At 31.4% G+C, this 19,190-nt stretch overlaps 1 protein-coding gene and 1 long non-coding RNA gene across 2 annotated transcripts in view; one reads left to right on the top strand and one right to left on the bottom strand.

The window, feature by feature from the left end:
- hh (hedgehog signaling protein) overlaps positions 1 to 6,696 on the bottom strand; it is a 55,795-nt gene extending 49,099 nt beyond the window's left edge. Inside the window, exon 1 of the mRNA XM_088199996.1 lies at positions 6,267 to 6,696. Within this exon, the coding sequence (XP_088056122.1) occupies positions 6,267 to 6,557 (291 nt within the window). The 5' untranslated portion in view covers positions 6,558 to 6,696. The remainder of the gene's footprint in view (positions 1 to 6,266) is intronic.
- On the top strand, positions 6,686 to 11,729 carry LOC148228307 (uncharacterized). Its single transcript, XR_015811660.1, has 3 exons — positions 6,686 to 6,810; positions 10,888 to 10,970; positions 11,043 to 11,729. It is a non-coding gene; the product is annotated as an uncharacterized LOC148228307 (long non-coding RNA).
- Positions 11,730 to 19,190: the final 7,461 nt, after the last annotated feature.

The following is a 19,190-nucleotide window of genomic DNA, read 5'->3' as shown; positions in this document are numbered from 1 at the left end:
CCTGCCGGGACTGCGGAGCTCACGGATAAATATGACGAAAAGGGCATAAAAAACACATTTTAATCATGGTCAATTAGGACCGAAGCTTTGATTTTTTTACTCTACTCTTCTACCACCCCGCCGATATGATGCGGTTTCGTTTGATTGCAGTCATTAAAATGCCGCGCTGTGCAAACATCGTAAAAATTCGGCGAGATGAATGAAATTGCGCAAAGATGATATTAATTGCCAGATAGGAGAGTATTTAATAGATAAGTTAAAACGCCGTTAGAAACAATATATGCGTAATGATATATTTAGTTAATCGCAAATTATTTATTTATACAGTGAGTGCAATATTTCTTAAGGTAAGCATTTACCGTACGTTTCGAGGGATACCTACTTCTCACGATAAATATTATTTTGCATTTTTTATAGCTCTCGAATGAGGTCAGGGATGCTGCGCGTTTACCATACATAAGCCACCGATCAATTTAAATAACAAATTTACGATAAAGAGCATATAAACAAAACGAAAATTTGTCTTGGCTTTCGCCAATGCGACCCAGCGCTATCTGCGAGATCGGGCCTCGACCTTTGGGAAGTTCTGACATACAGAATGCGCGTCTTACATAACGATTAATATTAAAATATTCCGACAATGAAAAATCATAACTCGAATTGTTGCCATTTACGGCGCAACGTTGACCATTGTCTCGCATGAACTCGTGCTCTCTAGGACATTATTCGCAAATGCATTCGTATGTGCATGTTATATTGTATTTTTGTACGCTTGTACACTCTCTCGACGAGTTTACATTATAAACATGTGTCCAAATGGGATAATTTACTATTTACGTTATCGTCGTTCGATCGCATACTCGAAGACAATTTTCCACATGCTTCGCTGCAGAAGTAACGTTTTCATTACATTGTATGATGGAAGCGCGTTAAAATTACATTTTATTACGCGAGAAGTGTTTATGCAAAAAGTAAACACGTTGTAAGGTGTTTTTAATGGTGAACGATAGTGACAGTCTGTTTATATTAAAGTAACGAGTCTTATCTGTCAGTATCAAAAAGCAAATACGACGATAACGCAGGAAGATGCAGAAATTAATTTTCAATCAAATTCATTATCTTATTTATTCATTAGTATTGTCGCATGAACACTATCTGTATCGAAAATATAACGGAACAATAAATCATATATTATATATGATTAATTACTAACTAACATCACAGTTACATTTTTATAACGTAATATAAACATTTATAAAATAAATATAATATATTACGATAATTATCTTTAGCAATATTAACCTATTAATGACAATTTAATTCAGCTTGTTGACTTATATTATTGTCAATCGATTGCTCGAGTGATATGCAAATCGAGATACAAGAAAGGACGTTATTATTCCTCCCAGATCTAGTTCAAGAGACCGCCAGCAGGTTAAACGTGACGAGTTATTGTCATATTTAACCGAGAAACAGTGCATTCGTTGTCTCTTTGCGTAAGCATTATGTTATCAGTTTTTTCACCTACTCTTTGTTCTAAAGACTTTGGTAAATCATTATTAAAACACGTGGCAAACAATATTGTGAAATTCGCAATTATATTAAAATACTTAGCTATCACGTGTATAAACACAAGCGAGGTTAGGTTTGTTTATTTTTGATAAGAATAAATATGTCAAATATGAACCTGTTCTGTAATATTAAAATGCAATTATTGTTTACCAAAATTTTAGTGTCTGACAAGTTATAAATATCTGCTACACCGACACCTGGTTTATACATAGATCAATAAATGTCCAAATAGTCTAAAATAAATTTGAATACGGTGTAAGGATTGTTTAAACTGTGTTATGATCAGTTAGTTTTGTTAAATTATTATTTTTTTACTACTGAAAAGTTCTTGATATAGATATATTTTATTTATTGTAAAACAGCAGACTGAAATCACTCAGTAAATTAGCGATTATTTCATCAATTAATAATATTATTACAGCTTAAAATTAATATATATCATGACCTAGCTTGAATACATTTTATTTATTTATCCGTAAGATTATTCATAAGAAAATCTAAAAAACTAATCTGTGATGATTGATTCTAAAAAAAGACCAGGTCTTTTAGATATTAGTCGTATATAATATGTTGATTTTCGTTTTATTTTTAATTCACTTTAATGTAATGTAAACGATCACTTTCTTGTTAGTTAAAACAGATTCACCATAGATTACTAGCGTGATAAGAATGTACAGTACTACGAGTTACTGCCGCCAAACCTAACTATCAATTCCACTAAGTGCTGCACACAATTTAAGCTGAAAGATACGATCTACCACATAATCTGTACAGTGTCCCTTAAGACTATCGCTTGTTTAGAGCTTTGGTGTAAATGTACTATATTTTCATTTATAACAAAACTGCTTGGTTCAGCTAGTCCAAAGAATAGTCCAAGAGAGGGTTGTAAATGTCCATGGAAGAAAGACAAAAGAAAAATCGAGCAAAATTGCACATATATAATTGAAATAACGTACAAATAAATTATTAAAGCGAGTCTCGACCAGTCGAGAAATGAAATAAATTTAATTTGATCAGACAGGTGCGCGCGCAACCACCTGTGCCAACAAACAACGAGCGGTACCTGTGTTTCTCTTCTCACAATACACGCATTAACATAAAAATCTGACGGCTTTCCTCCAAGATGGCGTCGCGGCGATTTTCTCAATTCGACACGACCGGGCGCATCATCACGATCGCCCGCCATTTGCATAATCCGCTCGAATTAATCAGGTGCGCAGGCGCACGCGCACATGCGCGCTCTCGCGCGCGAACGCGCATGCCCACACGATAATGGCCGCTCGTGAGATCCTCCGGACGCCATCTATCCGTGGGAAAGTGGAAGGAAGCCCGAGTCGGGCAAACCGGTTATCGTCGGGCTTAACCCTCCGCGGAAAACGCCTTTTCAACGAGAGGTTGCGACGGTCGTTCGAATCCCGGTGAATAAGTGTGCGTGTGCGAGCGGGGATTCAATTCCCGGACGGGATCCGCCGACCGCATGATGAAATTCCTGAGTAGCGCGCATAAATATGCGGATTTATCGTTACGGAGGATAATCGCATTAGAAAATGGTCTCTCAAAACGACCGGTAAGTGTCTTTACAGAATTATTTTCAGCAACGGTTATACAATATATGTGATAAAACAGAACATACTCCCCAAAAAAAAAAATATAAAATTGGTCCGACTTCATTATTGGAAAAACATTATTTTGTTACGCATAAAATATAGTACAATAACTTAAATCTGCAATATGCGTTTCATAAATATAAATATGATATTTTTTATGTATTTATTTAGTTAATAAATATATTGTTGGATTTTTTTTCACTTTTTACATATTGCTCTATAAATTTTTTAGCGGACTTACAAATTGTTTATTTTTTTAAAAGCTGCCATTTTGAAACAAGATGGCGGATCAGATCAAGTACTTAAAAATCAGATTAAGTTCACGACAATTATTGATATGGCCCATATACATTATTGTTTTGATAAAGCGTGATTTTGGGATTTATTACTGTAACTATTCGAATGACAAATATTGAACACAAATATGTAAACAGTATTAAGCATTAATTTTGAATAAAAAAATAAACTACACTATACATTAAAATGTTTTAGAAAACAAGCAATATTTTTGTAGTAAAAACATTAATTTTCTGGCTTCGAGTTCCGTCGAGTAAAATTTATATATACATATTTCGACAAAGGGTAGTTTAGTGATCTTCAGTTGATAGTCTATGAAACTGCATTGATTTTTTAAGAATAATCAATTTAAAAATTAATTCAGTAAACTCTTGATTAACTAATTGAGAATTACTTGTGCATGAACAGATTGATCTAATAAAAATGTCGCAAGAATTTTATTCTTTTAGTTATGCAATATGTCAAAGATTTTTTTTAGAACAGCTGCCATTTTGAATCAAAATAGCAGATCAGGCTGAGTATATTCAAGAGATTTACAAGGTTCATTTTCTAGAAAAGTTTGATATATATATAGAATTTATACTCTAAACTTTATATTATCCGTTTGCTGAGGATCTGTTAATAAACAATTTGATATTTAAGCGAAAAAGATCGCAAGAATAATATAGATTTCTGTGTGTAAAAATATATAGTGTGTATTTAATCTTTTAGTTATTAAATATTTCATTATGAAACAAAATTGCAGATCAGATTAAGCTTAGTAAAGTACTTTAAAATGGTAAATTTTCAATAAAAGCTCGATGGAAAATGGATTTTAGAAACTGCATTAATGTTTCCGATTTTAAAACTTAAATTTAGATAATAGATTACAGTTTAATTTATCCAGTAATGGATTATCTGTGAAATTAAATAAAATTTCTATCAGCAAAGGTCGCGAGAATAAAAAAAATGTGTTGTAAAACTTGTTTGAATTCTATGAGTTTTATTGACAGAGTAACAGTTTTAAAACATTTTAAGACAAGATGATCAGGCCTATAATAAGGGTAATTTCCTAGAAAAGTTTCATGAAAATAGGATTTTAAAAATGCATTGATTTTTTGGAATTTTAGATCTAAATATTGTAAATTCAATAATGTTTCATAATATGGTTGTGGATTATTTGTGCATTATTAAATTGGCAAAATAAAATATTTTTTTAACAGCAAGGTCGCAAGATTTTTTAGATAATAAATGTGTTATAAAACATTTTTGAAATGTTGGAGTTTTTTTTAAGAACTGATTTATAAAACAATATGTAATTAATTAATAATTTTCTATAAAAGTTTCATAAAAATAGGATTTAATAATGGTTGCGGATTATCTGTACATAAACAAATTCATACTGGCAAAGCACAAAAACAGATATTTTTTTTAGTGAATAAATATGATTTAGAACATTTTTGTCATCTAGAATTTTTTTTACGATGCTACGATTTTTCAAACAAATTATCAGCCGCCATTTTTATACATGTTGGCGGATCAAGCTGAGTATAGTCTAGAAATTTATACAGTTAATTTTTGAGAAAAGTTTGATGAAAATCTGACTTGAGAAACTACATTGTTTTTTTTTTAATTTGCGACCTACATGTGCATGTACATATATACTATCTATATTTGTAGGTGACATAAAGATCAATACAGTTTTTTAAGTTAGATTTTCATCAAATATTAACTAAAAAAAAAAAATATATAATACGGATCATCTGTGCAAAAACGAAAGAGGCGAATAAAAGCAATATATTTTCTTAGTTAACAAATATGTTTTAGAACATCTTTAAACTCTTGAAATTTTAATAGTGTTTGTTAGATTTTTTTTTCAATTTTTGCACAGCTGCCAAAGCTACCGTTGTATCACAGAAACACGTAGATATATGTGTGTTAAAACATATACAGTTAATAAATATGTTATAGAACTCTAGGAATTTTATTAACGAAGTAACGATTTTTCAATAATTTAATATAATTCTCTATAAAAGTTTGATGGAAATTCGATAAAAATTACGACAGTTATAGTTATACTCCATACATAGATAGCTATTGTCACGGTTCCGCATAATATGCAAAGAAACTGAAATTTTAATTTTTCAGAATTTGCAACGTAAATTGTATAGTTAATTTTAGAAAAAACAGATCGTCCTAATAAAATAATCCCTATCGGCAAAAGTCGCAAGTATCAAGTAGGCTCTAATAAATGTGTATATTTTTGAGCTATTTTGATTAACGGAGCCTAATAAAAATATATTTTTTATTAAACGCAATGAAGTTGTATTTACTGAATTTTTTTACAATTTGTATTTACTATGAAAGCTTGCGATAAAAAAGTATTAAAATGTTTCAAATATGAACAAAAAAATTAATTTTTTTAAATAACATTTACATAAAATAAATGAATACTAAGATTCAAAATATAACCGAAATAATATGTGTTGTTATTGAAATTAACACTTTGCACTATTTATAGGGTCATTGCTTATGTTTCCACAATTATGAACACTAAATAAATATTTTACATTGATTGATAAATCAAACATGTACTATTTGCGCCGATAAACTGATTCATAGTGACCGTGAATTCAGCTGAAAATTGATTGATTCTGTATAAAACGTTAAAATGCTGCTTCTAATGGGTCGGTATAAGTGTTTATTAATTTTCTAGCTTTTCTCGATGCAATGTTTCAGAACGATGGAAAATCCCGGAAAGATCTTTCGCCGAGATCAAAATGGCGGATGGATGCTGATGGTTATTGTCACCTGAGTCATGAACCTGTCGGCGCCTGTGCCTTCCTCGTCTCTGAAGAGTATGTCCGGGTTGTAGTTGGGCTGGAGATCCTGGAATCTGGAGTCGTTCCTGGCGACGCGGCCCTCGGATTTGCCCGCAGCCGAGTCGTGCTGCTCGTAGACGTTGGGCTCGTGCTGAGAGAAGACGAGCGGCGTCAGCTTGCGGGGGTCGCGCCTTCGGCCTGCACCCCGGCCGGGCCCGCAGCCCTGCGCCGCCGGCCAGCCCCACGCCGCCAGCCACACCAGCCACACGGCCGCACGCATCCGCACGCGCACGCGCAGCTCGCAGCGGTCGGCATCGGCCGCTCGCTGCGATCCGCTCCGCGACCGACGGTACACTGGCGATACAGGCGATCGAGTGCCGACAGCGAGAGCCCGAATCTACGGGGTGGGGGCACCTGAGGCTGAAAGGTACGGCTTTTCCGACCAGTGGGGGTAGATCTTCATGAGGGAGTGGCTGAAGCGCCTACGATTCGAAAAGGCGGGGTTGGGTATTCGGTCGCTACGCGAAGTGGGGGTAAGTTTTCAGCTCAATTTTTTGACCAATCAATGGTCATTTTTTTAATATTTACATTTCATTAAGATTTATAGTATTTCAATAAATGACATGCATTTATAAAAATACCCTGTTTAGAATCCACGTCAAAAGTAATAAATTCGTGCCGTCGCCATAGCAGTGGAAACATTAATATAAAGACTTTTTATAACAATATCGTGACTTACAGTAAGTGAGAATCGAATGAAGCTCGTTACCGAGCGTTCCCACTGCATCGGCGTCGACACGATTTATTGCTTTTGACGTGAATTTTTACCTTCTGAAAAATAATAATTGTTTTTGCACTCTGCTATTGACCAAAATTAGGTTTGAATTTACTTTGATCACCCCTCTTATATAGAAGTTCATAGTAATATCGGTAAGGATAGCTATCATATTTTAAAAACATAGTGTAATATCGAAATGCAGACTAACTATGGAGCAATATTCGAGATGCGACGTCTGTCTGTACTTCTTCTGCTTATTTTCCCATTTTTTGAAAATATTTCATTCTGGGACATAAAGTGGAAAAGACAAATTAAAGTTATTATATAATGTTCTAGATCATGGTGAGCAAACCAACATGAGATCTAAAAATTATATCTAATAGATTTCTCTGTAAAAAAAATTTTTGAACTTGAACCAAGTGGTTTAAGCATAAGATTAAATTGGTAAAGTCTTGACTATTTGATGGATGCACTATAACATTCCAGACAAGTTGCATCAAGCATGTGTGGTTTAACTGAACGTTTAAGCTCTTTTTAATTTAGTAATTGGCTGAGAATCAGCATCAATGCATTGGTCTATATTTATTAAAAATGAGTAGTGTCTTCCAGGGTTCTATATAGATTTTTTTGCGTCCGACAATCAATTATAATCTTTCGCTGTGAATCACTTCAAGAAGTTTTGATTTCACTTAGTTTCTCCGTTCATCAGATTTGACGTATGTCAACAAAAAATCAGAATATCAATTTAATAATAAAAAAATATACTTTAAGACAAACTTTACAAAAAATGTTAGTGTTATAAAATATCAGAAATGAAGGATTTCAATAAAAAAATATTTATTAATTTAATGAAAGCTATGAGTCTAAGAAGTTTTTGGAAATTAGTTATACCTAATTAAAGGTCTTATTTATTCTCAATATCTACCTAGTTTTGATTTTTTTAAATAAAATAGTTAACATTTCTTAAACCAGATTAGCCTAAATAGAAAAAAAACTACACTAAAAATATCATATAAAAAGTCCTTCTTGCATCTAAAGATCGTTAAGGCATTATTGCAGTTTCACAGCTATATAATCCAAATAACTACGACTCCCCTGTTCTCTATTCCTACTCAGTTTACTTTAACTAAATTTTTATTCATTTAAATCTATGTTTCTGGTTAATGTATATATTCTGCATGTTTTGAGATGTATGTTTGTCTTTTGTGAGGTAATTAGCGGTTTATTTCGATTATATAACTTTCTTATTTATGAGGATTTCTTAACATATGTTAAACCCACAATTGAGCAATTGTTTATTTGGGTTAGGGATAAATCTCCGGTTGCTCTATTAGATTCTACCAAAATCATTATTATATTTTAGCTAACCAAGAATCTGTTTTAATGTGCATACATATTTTAAATACAAACAATACGCTAGAGTTCTTGCCTATAAAAAGCATTGTAAAGTCTCACGTGGTGCTTGGACATAAATATTGCAAGACAAACTTTCTCACTCTCATTGTGCCACAAATTTCCGTAAACTCATCAGTCAACAATGAGCGTCAATAAATGGCTCAGGTAGTTTAAAGATATTTTTGCTATATGAGAATTTACCTTTGCAGACCATGAAGGATACGTTCGTGTCAGAAAAACGAACTGGAACGAATCTGAAAGCCGTTCCAGTAGTGTGTTTTTGTTTATTTCTGTTTCGAACCTCAATGACAAATTGCACTTCAGTTCCTTTATATGTTTTTTTTAAATAATAAATCAAACTACAATCTACTCTCAATTCATACAATTTATAACCGTGAATTAAATCAGTTTCATATCAACTGTCGCCAGTCAATCAAGCTGAGGAGTGACAGGTTTTTTTCGTAATGCAATTTTGCAAAATTACTCATCCTACTTTCAGTAAGCGGATAAGTGGGCGATCCCTCACAATGGACACATAGCCCTAGACAAAGGTGCTTTTTGTTTATAATTTTTGAGATTAAGATTCGAAAAGTGTGGGAACGGGTTGATCGTGTTTCTGCAAAATGGATAAACGCCCTCTCATGGACGATAATCCGCAACTTTTACAGGTATTTGCTCGGCAACCGTTAAGTAACAATTCGAAGACTGCAAAGCAAAGGTAAGGTGTGCATAGAACGACAACATGAAAAAAAGAACAACGCACACTTAAACGCTTTGGTTTTTAACAGTAATCCAACGATAGGAACGACACAAAGGGCCACCACCATTCATGCCATTTAAGAAATCGCCATTATATCGACACTGTTCAGGTGTAATTGTTTGGCGATATTGTGCTATTGTTAGCCTGTGTTGTGTTGCATAATGCCATTGTGTGAATAATTGTTATTTTATAGTATTAACTTTTCAATTAAAGTTATTATTAGCATGTGTATGTGTTTAAGATTAAGAAGATCTAGACACAATCTTTTCATCGCCCACTTGTTATTTAACAGTATCACGATTGATCTTAAAGAACATCTCCCGTTAGATATACACATTTGAAATGATGTTTAAAAATAAATTTTGATAAACAAATCTTCAAGGTGCGTTGGTAAAATTATGTTTACTTAAATGACAGGTTGAACATTTACATTCCTGTCCTTTCATACAATTCTAAGGAATCACTTACCTGACGGATTAATACAGCCGGCTGATTGTCTCAGTTAAAACGCCTAAAACTACTGTCTATATCCAAAATATTGTTAATATTAATTGATTGAAAAAAATCGTTGAAGTCTATGCTCTAATACAGTAAAGTAAATAAACATCGCGTTTTACCTAATTGATCCGAATCTTAAACTGACATAAATATTGACATTGAGAAGAGTATGTTTATACATAATTTAAAATTACGTCATTTTTTGAGTATTGTTGTAGTGACGTAATTTAGAGGTCATAGACCGTAAAGACTAGACTAAAAGCTAGACATACTAAAATAATTTTTAAGAATGTGTGTATTTGAATTTGTGTACAAATGAGTCAATGACACTTCTAGTTTAAGACTTAAGACTTCACAAAGCAATAAATAATAGTATGAGTAGTTTTTCTATTTAGCTTACATTACTTGGTAACAGATTACAAAATTACAGATTTTTTTAGCTAAGCAAATTGTATATTTCAATGTAAATAATGTGTCATCTTCGCTGCGAACATATATCTTTACTGGAACGTAAAACTTCTTATCTCGTTTATATAAGTGAATCAACGGTTTTAATAACTTTCTTTGAAAATCATGGTGTGCGCCAACAGCATTGTAAACAAATTAAAGATGCTAAAACGTTTTATGAAAAATATATTTCAGCTTATATAAGTATATATAATGAAAAATATTTTTTACTATTAAATTTTTCTAGACATTTTAATTAATATTTTTTTTTGTTTAATAACTTTATTTTCATTGTTATTGATTCTATAGTTACATCTGTTTAATTTTAGAACTAAATTTTTACTAAAAAAAACTATATTGCTTATCAAAAAACGAAAAATGGCTGTTGAACGATTAAAAAATAAATTCGTTTTTTTTAGCAATTATTTTTTTTATTAAAATAAATATTAATTAATCGATCAATTTGTGTGTGGTGAGTGGGTTCAGTATTACCATACCGCAAGTGAATCATAATGCTACTAGATCAAGGACGAAGGCAGTAGTTGAAAGTTATGAACATGGCAAGAACATCGCTGCCGAAATATAGAGTACAATTAAGTCGCAATCGGTTGCGTATTGCGCCTTATCTTTCTATCATCTCTTTTACTGACGTTTCAGCCTCTGATGTTGAATCATGTCATGCACATGATCTAACATCTGCTGACGCATATTTATTAATTATGTTGTTTTCAGCCTGTACTATGACAATATTAAGTTGAAAAAGTCTAGAACTATCAAGATTAAGATTTCACCCAACATCGGAAATCGAAACTTCGGTAAGAGAAAATTGTAATTTGAAATCAGATTTCATCTGCTAAGACCCATTATTTTTTTATTTCACTTCGCAGAATCTATCATCGATTTTTGAAAGACGGAATGGTGTTAAAAATATGTTTAATAATGCGAAGACAGATTAATCAAAAAATATGTTTTTTTAAAGATAATGTTGTTTTAAAACTTGTTTACCTAATAAGATAATGAAAGATTGTTAATAAATAAGGATATTTAACATTTTGATGCATATTGACTACTTTGTCTAATTAAGCATAACATTAAAAAGCATATCGATTATTGAAATTAGCATTATTTTAATGTGTATCGTTCTCTTGTAACATCATCAGTTAAAGAGTCATCTTGTATATGTTTAAATCAGCTGTCTTTCCCATTATAAAGGTGCTATGACATTTATTTATTATTATTTTCTTTTATTTTATTAATTTATTTAGCTTAATAGCTAATCTTTACATCTAACAAATTTAGTAAACATATATAAAAATATATAAAAAATACATAACAGAAAGAAAAAATAAAAATATACAATAATAAAGACTTAATATTATAATTTATTTCTATATGTACGAAGGTGTTTTTTTATTCCATTTATGAAACCCGTTATATTTTTGCTGTTTCGGATTTCTCTTGGAAGACTATTATATAAATCAAAACCTCCGTACATAATTCCCCTAGCCGTACTCGTTTTCTTATACTTAATTATCTTTAAATTTTCTCTATTTCTAGTATTATATTTATGTACATCTTTATTTCTTATTAAATACTTATTAAAATATTCTGGTAACATATTATTTTCTAACTTATATATAAATACTAAAACTTTCATACTCAATATTTCTTTAACATTCAACCATTCTAATCTATCAATCATACTTTTACAATTAGTTAATCTATTTTTATTTAATATTACTCTCATTGCCCTATTTTGTAATTTTTGCAACATTTGTTCATCTAATTTATTTAACATATTTAATAGTGTTGCACAATAATTAAAATGGGGCAATATTATACTATTGTAAATTTTTTTTTTTGTATTTATACTTAATGTATTTCTTAATCTAGATAATAAACCTATTTTTCTACTAATTTTTTTTAATATGTAATTACAATGTTCTTTAAAATTTAATTTTGTATCAATAATTACTCCTAAATATTTTATATTATCCACTATTTCTATACTAGAGTTATTTATTACTATTTTGGTACTATTATCTAACACCTTTTTATAATTAATAAGCATACATTTAGTTTTATTCTCATTTAATTTAAGTACATTATTCTTTAACCATATTTCTAATATACTTAATTCATTATTTAAATTATTTACAATTTCTTTAATATTATCACCTATGCAATACATTAATGTGTCATCCGCAAATAGATGAATTTTACATTTTTTCACGTTATTAACTATATCATTAATATACAAAACAAATAACAATGGTCCCAATTTAGACCCTTGTGGTACTCCATAAGACACTAATTTCTCTTCAGAATATACATTATTTATTTTAACTTTTTGTTTTCTTTTATATAAGTAATTATTAAAACATCTTAAAACTATATCACTTATACCTATACTCTGTCTATTGTTTCGAAGGCTCTCTTAAAATCCAAGAAAACTGCTCCAATGATTTTGTTTGTATCCTTAGCCAACAGCCAATGAAATACCTGTGTTTAAACAGTATTTTATTATCTTGTACTTTTATATGTATAAGTATAAAATAAATATCACTCCATGATTTATAAAAAATAAATTTATAACTGAATTACAAATTAATAATAAAATTCTTAATAAAATTAAATAACAATATATGCTCTGTATTTTTAGCTTTTGTGGTCTAATAAAACCTATATTATCGATGGCTTCTCGGAAGCGTGTGACGTCACGAAGTTTCACCGCGATTTATCACCGCGATCTACAAATACCTAGATATCTCAGGTACAACAAAGACCTGGATAAACCAAAGTGACGTGTCTTGAGCAATACGTTCGCAGTAAAGGCTCATTTTTATTTCGGTAAAGCAAACATTGTGTTTGATTATCAGTTTTCCGTGGAAGAACAAAGACGCGCGTGCGCAACATAAAGAGATCCGTTCTGGGCGGAAAAAAATTAAGAGCGGAAACGCCGGCGCTAAAAGCTGCTAAGTCCTTATCACCTGTTAGTCGCACTACAAAGTGCAATAAAATAATTATGAAGATTTTCACGGCCGACGTGAGGTGAGAACTCGACAAAGCAAAGGTGCCATTTCACCGGGCCATAAAGCATGACGCCGTCTGGCTTTTATGGCAACCCTTCGAGACTGACTGGCTCGAGATGACTTTTACTATCCGCGTAATGGTGTCAATTTGTAAGGCGCGTCAATGAGTCTTTCGGTGTTGGGTAACAGTTTCATTGAGTAAAATATCGCACTCGAGAGAGACGCCAGAAGACGAGGCGCCGTCGAGTGCCTTCTCTTTTTTGAGAATGAACGATGGGGTAGGCACAATAAATTATCTGACACTTAATCAATGAACGCCAAGGACAGAGGGCTTTTCTCACATTCGTTTCATATCGTAGGTATAAGATTGTGTATTTCGGAATCATTGAAATCATTACCTTAGACAGATAGCTATCACATATTTTTGATCTGGAAAATATTGAATAGTAACGTAAATAAATATTTATTTCTAATACTTTAAATATCGTTATCATAATATATAATAAGGAAAAGGAAAGTCCACAATGATGATATATACTATATTACTATCTTTAATGTAATTAAAAACCTAATCTATGATAATGGATCAATATTAAAATTTTATAATAATCACTAATTCCGATTTTCCAAACACAATAGAAATTAAAATGTTCTAGTGTTCATATGGGATTGAAACCCAGGTCTTTCAAGAATTAGCCATCGACTTATACCACCGGTATATCGTGCTGGTTTAATGTTATTGCTTTTTAAATAGTCATGTTATACGTAGGGCCGTTGAGAGTGAACACGGGCCCTAGGAAAACAATGATTCCGGGCCTCATAACATTTTTTATATTTTTTAACATCATAATATAACTACTTAAATTAGACACGGCTGCAACATATTTTTTGAAATCATATTTTATGCGAAAAATTTTAATTAGGCAGTAAAAAATATTAAAAATATCTACCAATAATATTTACTTGATAATTAGTCGTGTTTTATTTGCTGCTCAGTGTTGCCATATCGTGAATTTCTAGTCCAAGTCAAAAGCAATAAAATCGTGCCATCGCGTTAAAAATGCTCGATTATCAAGTGTTTATATTTAATTTTTTTATATCAATATTAAAACACATCTAAACCGAATTTTGGTCAATAGGAGAGCGCAAAAAACAATTATCACTTCTCAGAAGTCAAAAATTCACGTCAAAAGCAATAAAATCGTGCCGCCGTCGTCGCACTGGGAACGCTCGTTACCGAGCGTTCCCACTGCGGCGACGCCGACACGATTTTATTGCTTTTGACGTAAATTTTTGGCTTCTGAGAAGTGATAATTGTTTTTTGCGCTCTCCTATTGACCAAAATTCGGTTTGAAAATACTTTGATCAGCCCTCTTATATTAGAAGTCCATAAGGATAGCTATAATATTTCTAAAACATAGTGTAATATCGAAATGTAGATAAACTGTGGAGCAATATGTAAGATGCGATGTCTATCTATATTTATTCATCCGCTTATTTTCCCCTAAGAGATGAGTATTTTGGACTTGACCTAATGAAAGTGCTAAAACTAAAATTAGTTTTAGAACTTTCATTGGGTAAGGTTTGGGTTTGAACAGCAAATGGACGTTTCGCAACTATCAAATTGAGTTTTTTTCTGAAATTTTATGGAAAAATTCACATAGAAGTAATGCATAAAAATCATAAAATTTTATTTGCAGAAACCAGCGTAACAATTGTTTTAATTGAATACATTTGTTAGTTATTTTTTATGCATTTATAAAAATATTATTTGCAAGAAGCAGAATTGTACAGAAATAAGCAAAACATCTGCTGGGAAAAAACTCATTTAAAAAAACAATAACTTCGAATCTTAAATACTAGAAAAATTATAGTAGAACAATATTGAAACATAGCTGCAGTAAGATGATACAAATTTTAAAGCACTATTTATTTTCTTTGGCTTCAACTGACGAATAAATAAATATAATCACTTAAACAAGAGAAACGAAGTCATAAAATAAGTATTTTAATGGAATCGTTTTTTTTTAATATTTAATTTAAAAAAAACTATATATTTACATAATTTTTCTAAGCCTTTCAAATATTACCAAGCAAAGAGTTATTTAATTTTACAATGGTGAAGCGTACTATAAACCACCTTGTATAATGCATAAATGTCTTAAATTTGAAATGCATTGCATGTATCAATCACCGATTCCATCGTACATAAACTATTCGTAACGCTTTTAATACTGTTCAGAATCAATCCGCATCATCACGATTTGTAATGGACGTATATCGATATAATTCGTTTATCTTAAGCCAATTTCTCAAGAGTAAAAATAACACCATTTAACAAAATGTCAAACGCATCACCATTTAACAGGTAAAATCTTGCAACCACCGACGAAGAACGCTTCCCTTCGGCAAAAAAGACAGGTAAACTGACACATATGAAACCATGGCGGATACTAGGCAAACATCCGGTGCTGAAAAACATTGGTTTTTAGAATGAATTCAGCAAATATATCGCTGTGGCGCTAAATAGTAAGAATTGTTTGCGTTCCACGCCGCCAGCTATAATATTTGCTCTTCCTCTTTTGTGCGGCTTATGAAACATTATTTATGTGAAAATCGACGCAAATACAAGTTTATTGCGAAGATTATTTGATTTATTTTCCTATGTAAACAGCAGATTTTACGTATTATGTCATAAAACTTCTGAGAAGTAATATTTTTAATTGTTAGTAATGTTGTTTTGAAATGGTAAGATTCTTAGTAAATAAAATACATTTCATTAAGCTCAACAAAGAGATCATAAACCTATTTTATCGTGTTTTATTATCCATGATAATAATAAGTATGACTTATGACAAATGTAAATACTTATAAACAGGGCCGTCGAGAGCGAATCCGGGCCCTGGAAAAATAATGATTGATTTTGTCTTTGTAATAATAATATTACATGCTATTTTTTATTAAAATATTATAAATATGTTGTAGCTGATTTTAGTCGAATCTTTTGCTATTAAAGAAGAAACAGAAAATCTTATTTTGTATAATATGTCCTAACAAATACATATAAAGTTGTCTTTAAAACAATTTCATAGCTATAATGTGAGAAGAAGACTAAAGGAAAAGGACAATAGTAGTTTTATATTACCATCGAACAAAGGCAATAAAATTATCCAAAGATGTAGGGTCAAAAAATATGGCATTTTAAATGTTTTTATTTTTTGTCTTTCAGAAATCCTGAATGGAAGATAAAAGACCGTAGCCAAAAACGAGTAACAGATCTGGGGTCAAGCCATCCCCCTGAACGTACAGAGCACATTTTAAATAACCATTTCGAGATTTTATACCAGAACCTGCAATTATAATAAATAATCTTGCAATTCTTGGGACAAAATTATGCTTATTTCGATTAGTAGACTAATTATTAACTGATATCTGAACTTGAACGTTGAAAATTTTTCTGTCAAACTAATATATTGCTTACAGTAAAATAAAATGAATATTTCTTACTATCTAACTTTTGATTATTCATATTTTAATGTTCTGTAAAATCCTTTATGCACTATTATCTTTGTATAAGGCAAATGGAAATCAGATTATTTAATCCATTCTCTAGTTTGGTTACTGTGAAAATGTTTCTATTGTAATTATATGTGTTGTAGGTAATCATCTGTAGAGATAATATAGTTTTATTTCATATAAATGATATACTTAAAATAAATAAGAAAATGAAGTATTTAAATGAAAAACAATGAAAGAAAAAGCGCCATTTTGTTTCGCAGCAAGATATTTTTGGATATTTAACATTAACGTTTTTTGTAAAGAATATATGTTGATGCAATTAATTAACACAATCTACGAAGCATAAACATTTGAGATGATTATTATACAGTGATTTTTTTCTTAGAAAGTGTATAGATTGCGTGGTTTAATAAAAACTTTGTGAAATCGTATCTTTAATTTCGATCAATCGTGACAGATATGGTTTTCCTAGATTTTCATAATCTCTCTGTTTAATAATTAAAATTGAACTAATGACATCTATTGATTTTAAGCTAAAATAATAGTTTTATAATTAATAATATGTTATAGATGTCACTGATTTACATTTTTGCACTCTAGTGTCTCATTACTTAATTTTTTGTGTTGGTTGTGTTTATTATGTAATACAGGTATATATATTTATATAATTTTACGTAATTCTTTTAAAAGCAATTTAATATAATATGTAATATAGGAACATACACCGTTTTAATATCGTAATGAATTATTTTCATTCCCAGAAAAAAAACAACCAGTCTGTAAAATAAGCCATCTACCAAGGTCGTACGGCATATTCTAATCGTATACGTTTCTCAGTATATACATATTGATATAAGGCTGTATTTATTAAATTATAATTATTTATATTATATACACTTTTTTCCCAATTTCCTAATCTCACTTTCATTCGCAATATCAACTTACAAGACGTCAAAATTCGCTTTGATCAACGCGAATACTTTTAATCGATGTCCACCGAAGCATCTCAAATTTCACCATCTCAAATATTCTCACACCAAAACGATCACAGTAAACACATCACCTATTGTATAATTTTGCGACACAGCTCTCTCCAAAATCGATCGAAATCAATTCCCTCCGCCACCAAAATCGATCCTCTGCGCCACCAGGGTCGGCTAATGGCCCCCATGCCGATAAGTGTTAACTCAACACCTCAACGCCGATAGTGTTTTAAACTGTTTACCTTTCCATAAAGCTCTGAATGGGTTTGCTCGGCCCACGGCTCTCGGACACTGTCCAAACAATGACTCGGGAAAACAAATAAATAATGTGAAATTCCCAAATGCGCAGCTCCACACTCGAGGACCATCCATAAAACACAATACATCAACTGCTCTATAATATATTTACCGGCTTACCGGCTGACAACTGTGACGACTAGGAAACATCCTTCAGAACAATCTGACCGAGAGACGAAATAAAATATCATTGCACTCAGTGATGGCATGTCGAAATGAAGAACAGCTCTAAAGAATTGCTAGAGCATATGCTTTACTAATTATATTATTTGGTCCTTATTTCCCTTTTATTTTACATTTTCCTGATTTTAATTTAAGCATTATTAGCTTGTTACATGTTTTTTTATTTTATATATGCATAGAAGCAAACTAGCGTAATAGTTCTTCGTCAACCGGATACAGACCCTACGCTCCTTCTAGTTATCACTCTGAAAATTTACTCCTGTGTAGACTCTGGGTGGAAATAACGAGGCTCTATTTGACCCATTGATCTAATCGTTTTTGAGAGGCAGGCGAAATATGATGAAGTCCAATGAATAGAAAAACATGGTGAGCTAAACTACCACCTAACACAGGTACTCACGGAACATGACTACGGATCTTATCTCAAAAGGATAGGTAAAGAAGCGGCCCCCAAAAATCACTTTTCTGGAAAAACTGACCACACATCTTCAGGCGTACAACATGTACAGAAAATATAACCATGCTTTAACAAACATCAGTCAATGAAGAAGTGTTGTCGGTAAGCATGATCCCGTCGATGCTGAAAATATGTCGTTCGTAATAACGAATGAAGCGAAAGAGCGGCGCAGAAGACAAAGACACGAGCAAGTACAGCTGCAACTTGAATAAATGCGTTAAAACGGATACTGAGGTGGGGTTTTTAGTGGGTAAGAATCTCACACTACCACCAGATTTTGTTGGCATTGGCTGTTCGTGTCTTGTAAATTTATCAAAACATGTAAGGTGCTTGGTAAAATATTTGAAAACCTAAATAATATTTTTTTTTTCAGATGAACAATTTTGAGTTGTGAAACATATACATGGCATGATAAAGTGTTATATGTATATAAATTAATTTAGTTAAATTGATAAATTTGTTTTTGAATCTTATAAATTAGAAGAGGAAATGATATGCTTAAAAATATGACTGATTTCGTGATTAATTTGATATTGAGCTTCTAAAGATTTTTCTCTCAAGAGA

Source organism: Plectrocnemia conspersa, unplaced genomic scaffold, assembly GCF_051122295.1.
Source record: "Plectrocnemia conspersa isolate PC_06_02 unplaced genomic scaffold, ASM5112229v1 ptg000012l, whole genome shotgun sequence".
In the NCBI taxonomy this organism is placed as follows: Eukaryota; Metazoa; Arthropoda; class Insecta; order Trichoptera; family Polycentropodidae; genus Plectrocnemia; species Plectrocnemia conspersa.
Note: the sequence above shows the minus strand (reverse complement) of the source record. Positions and strands in the feature narration are given on the sequence as shown.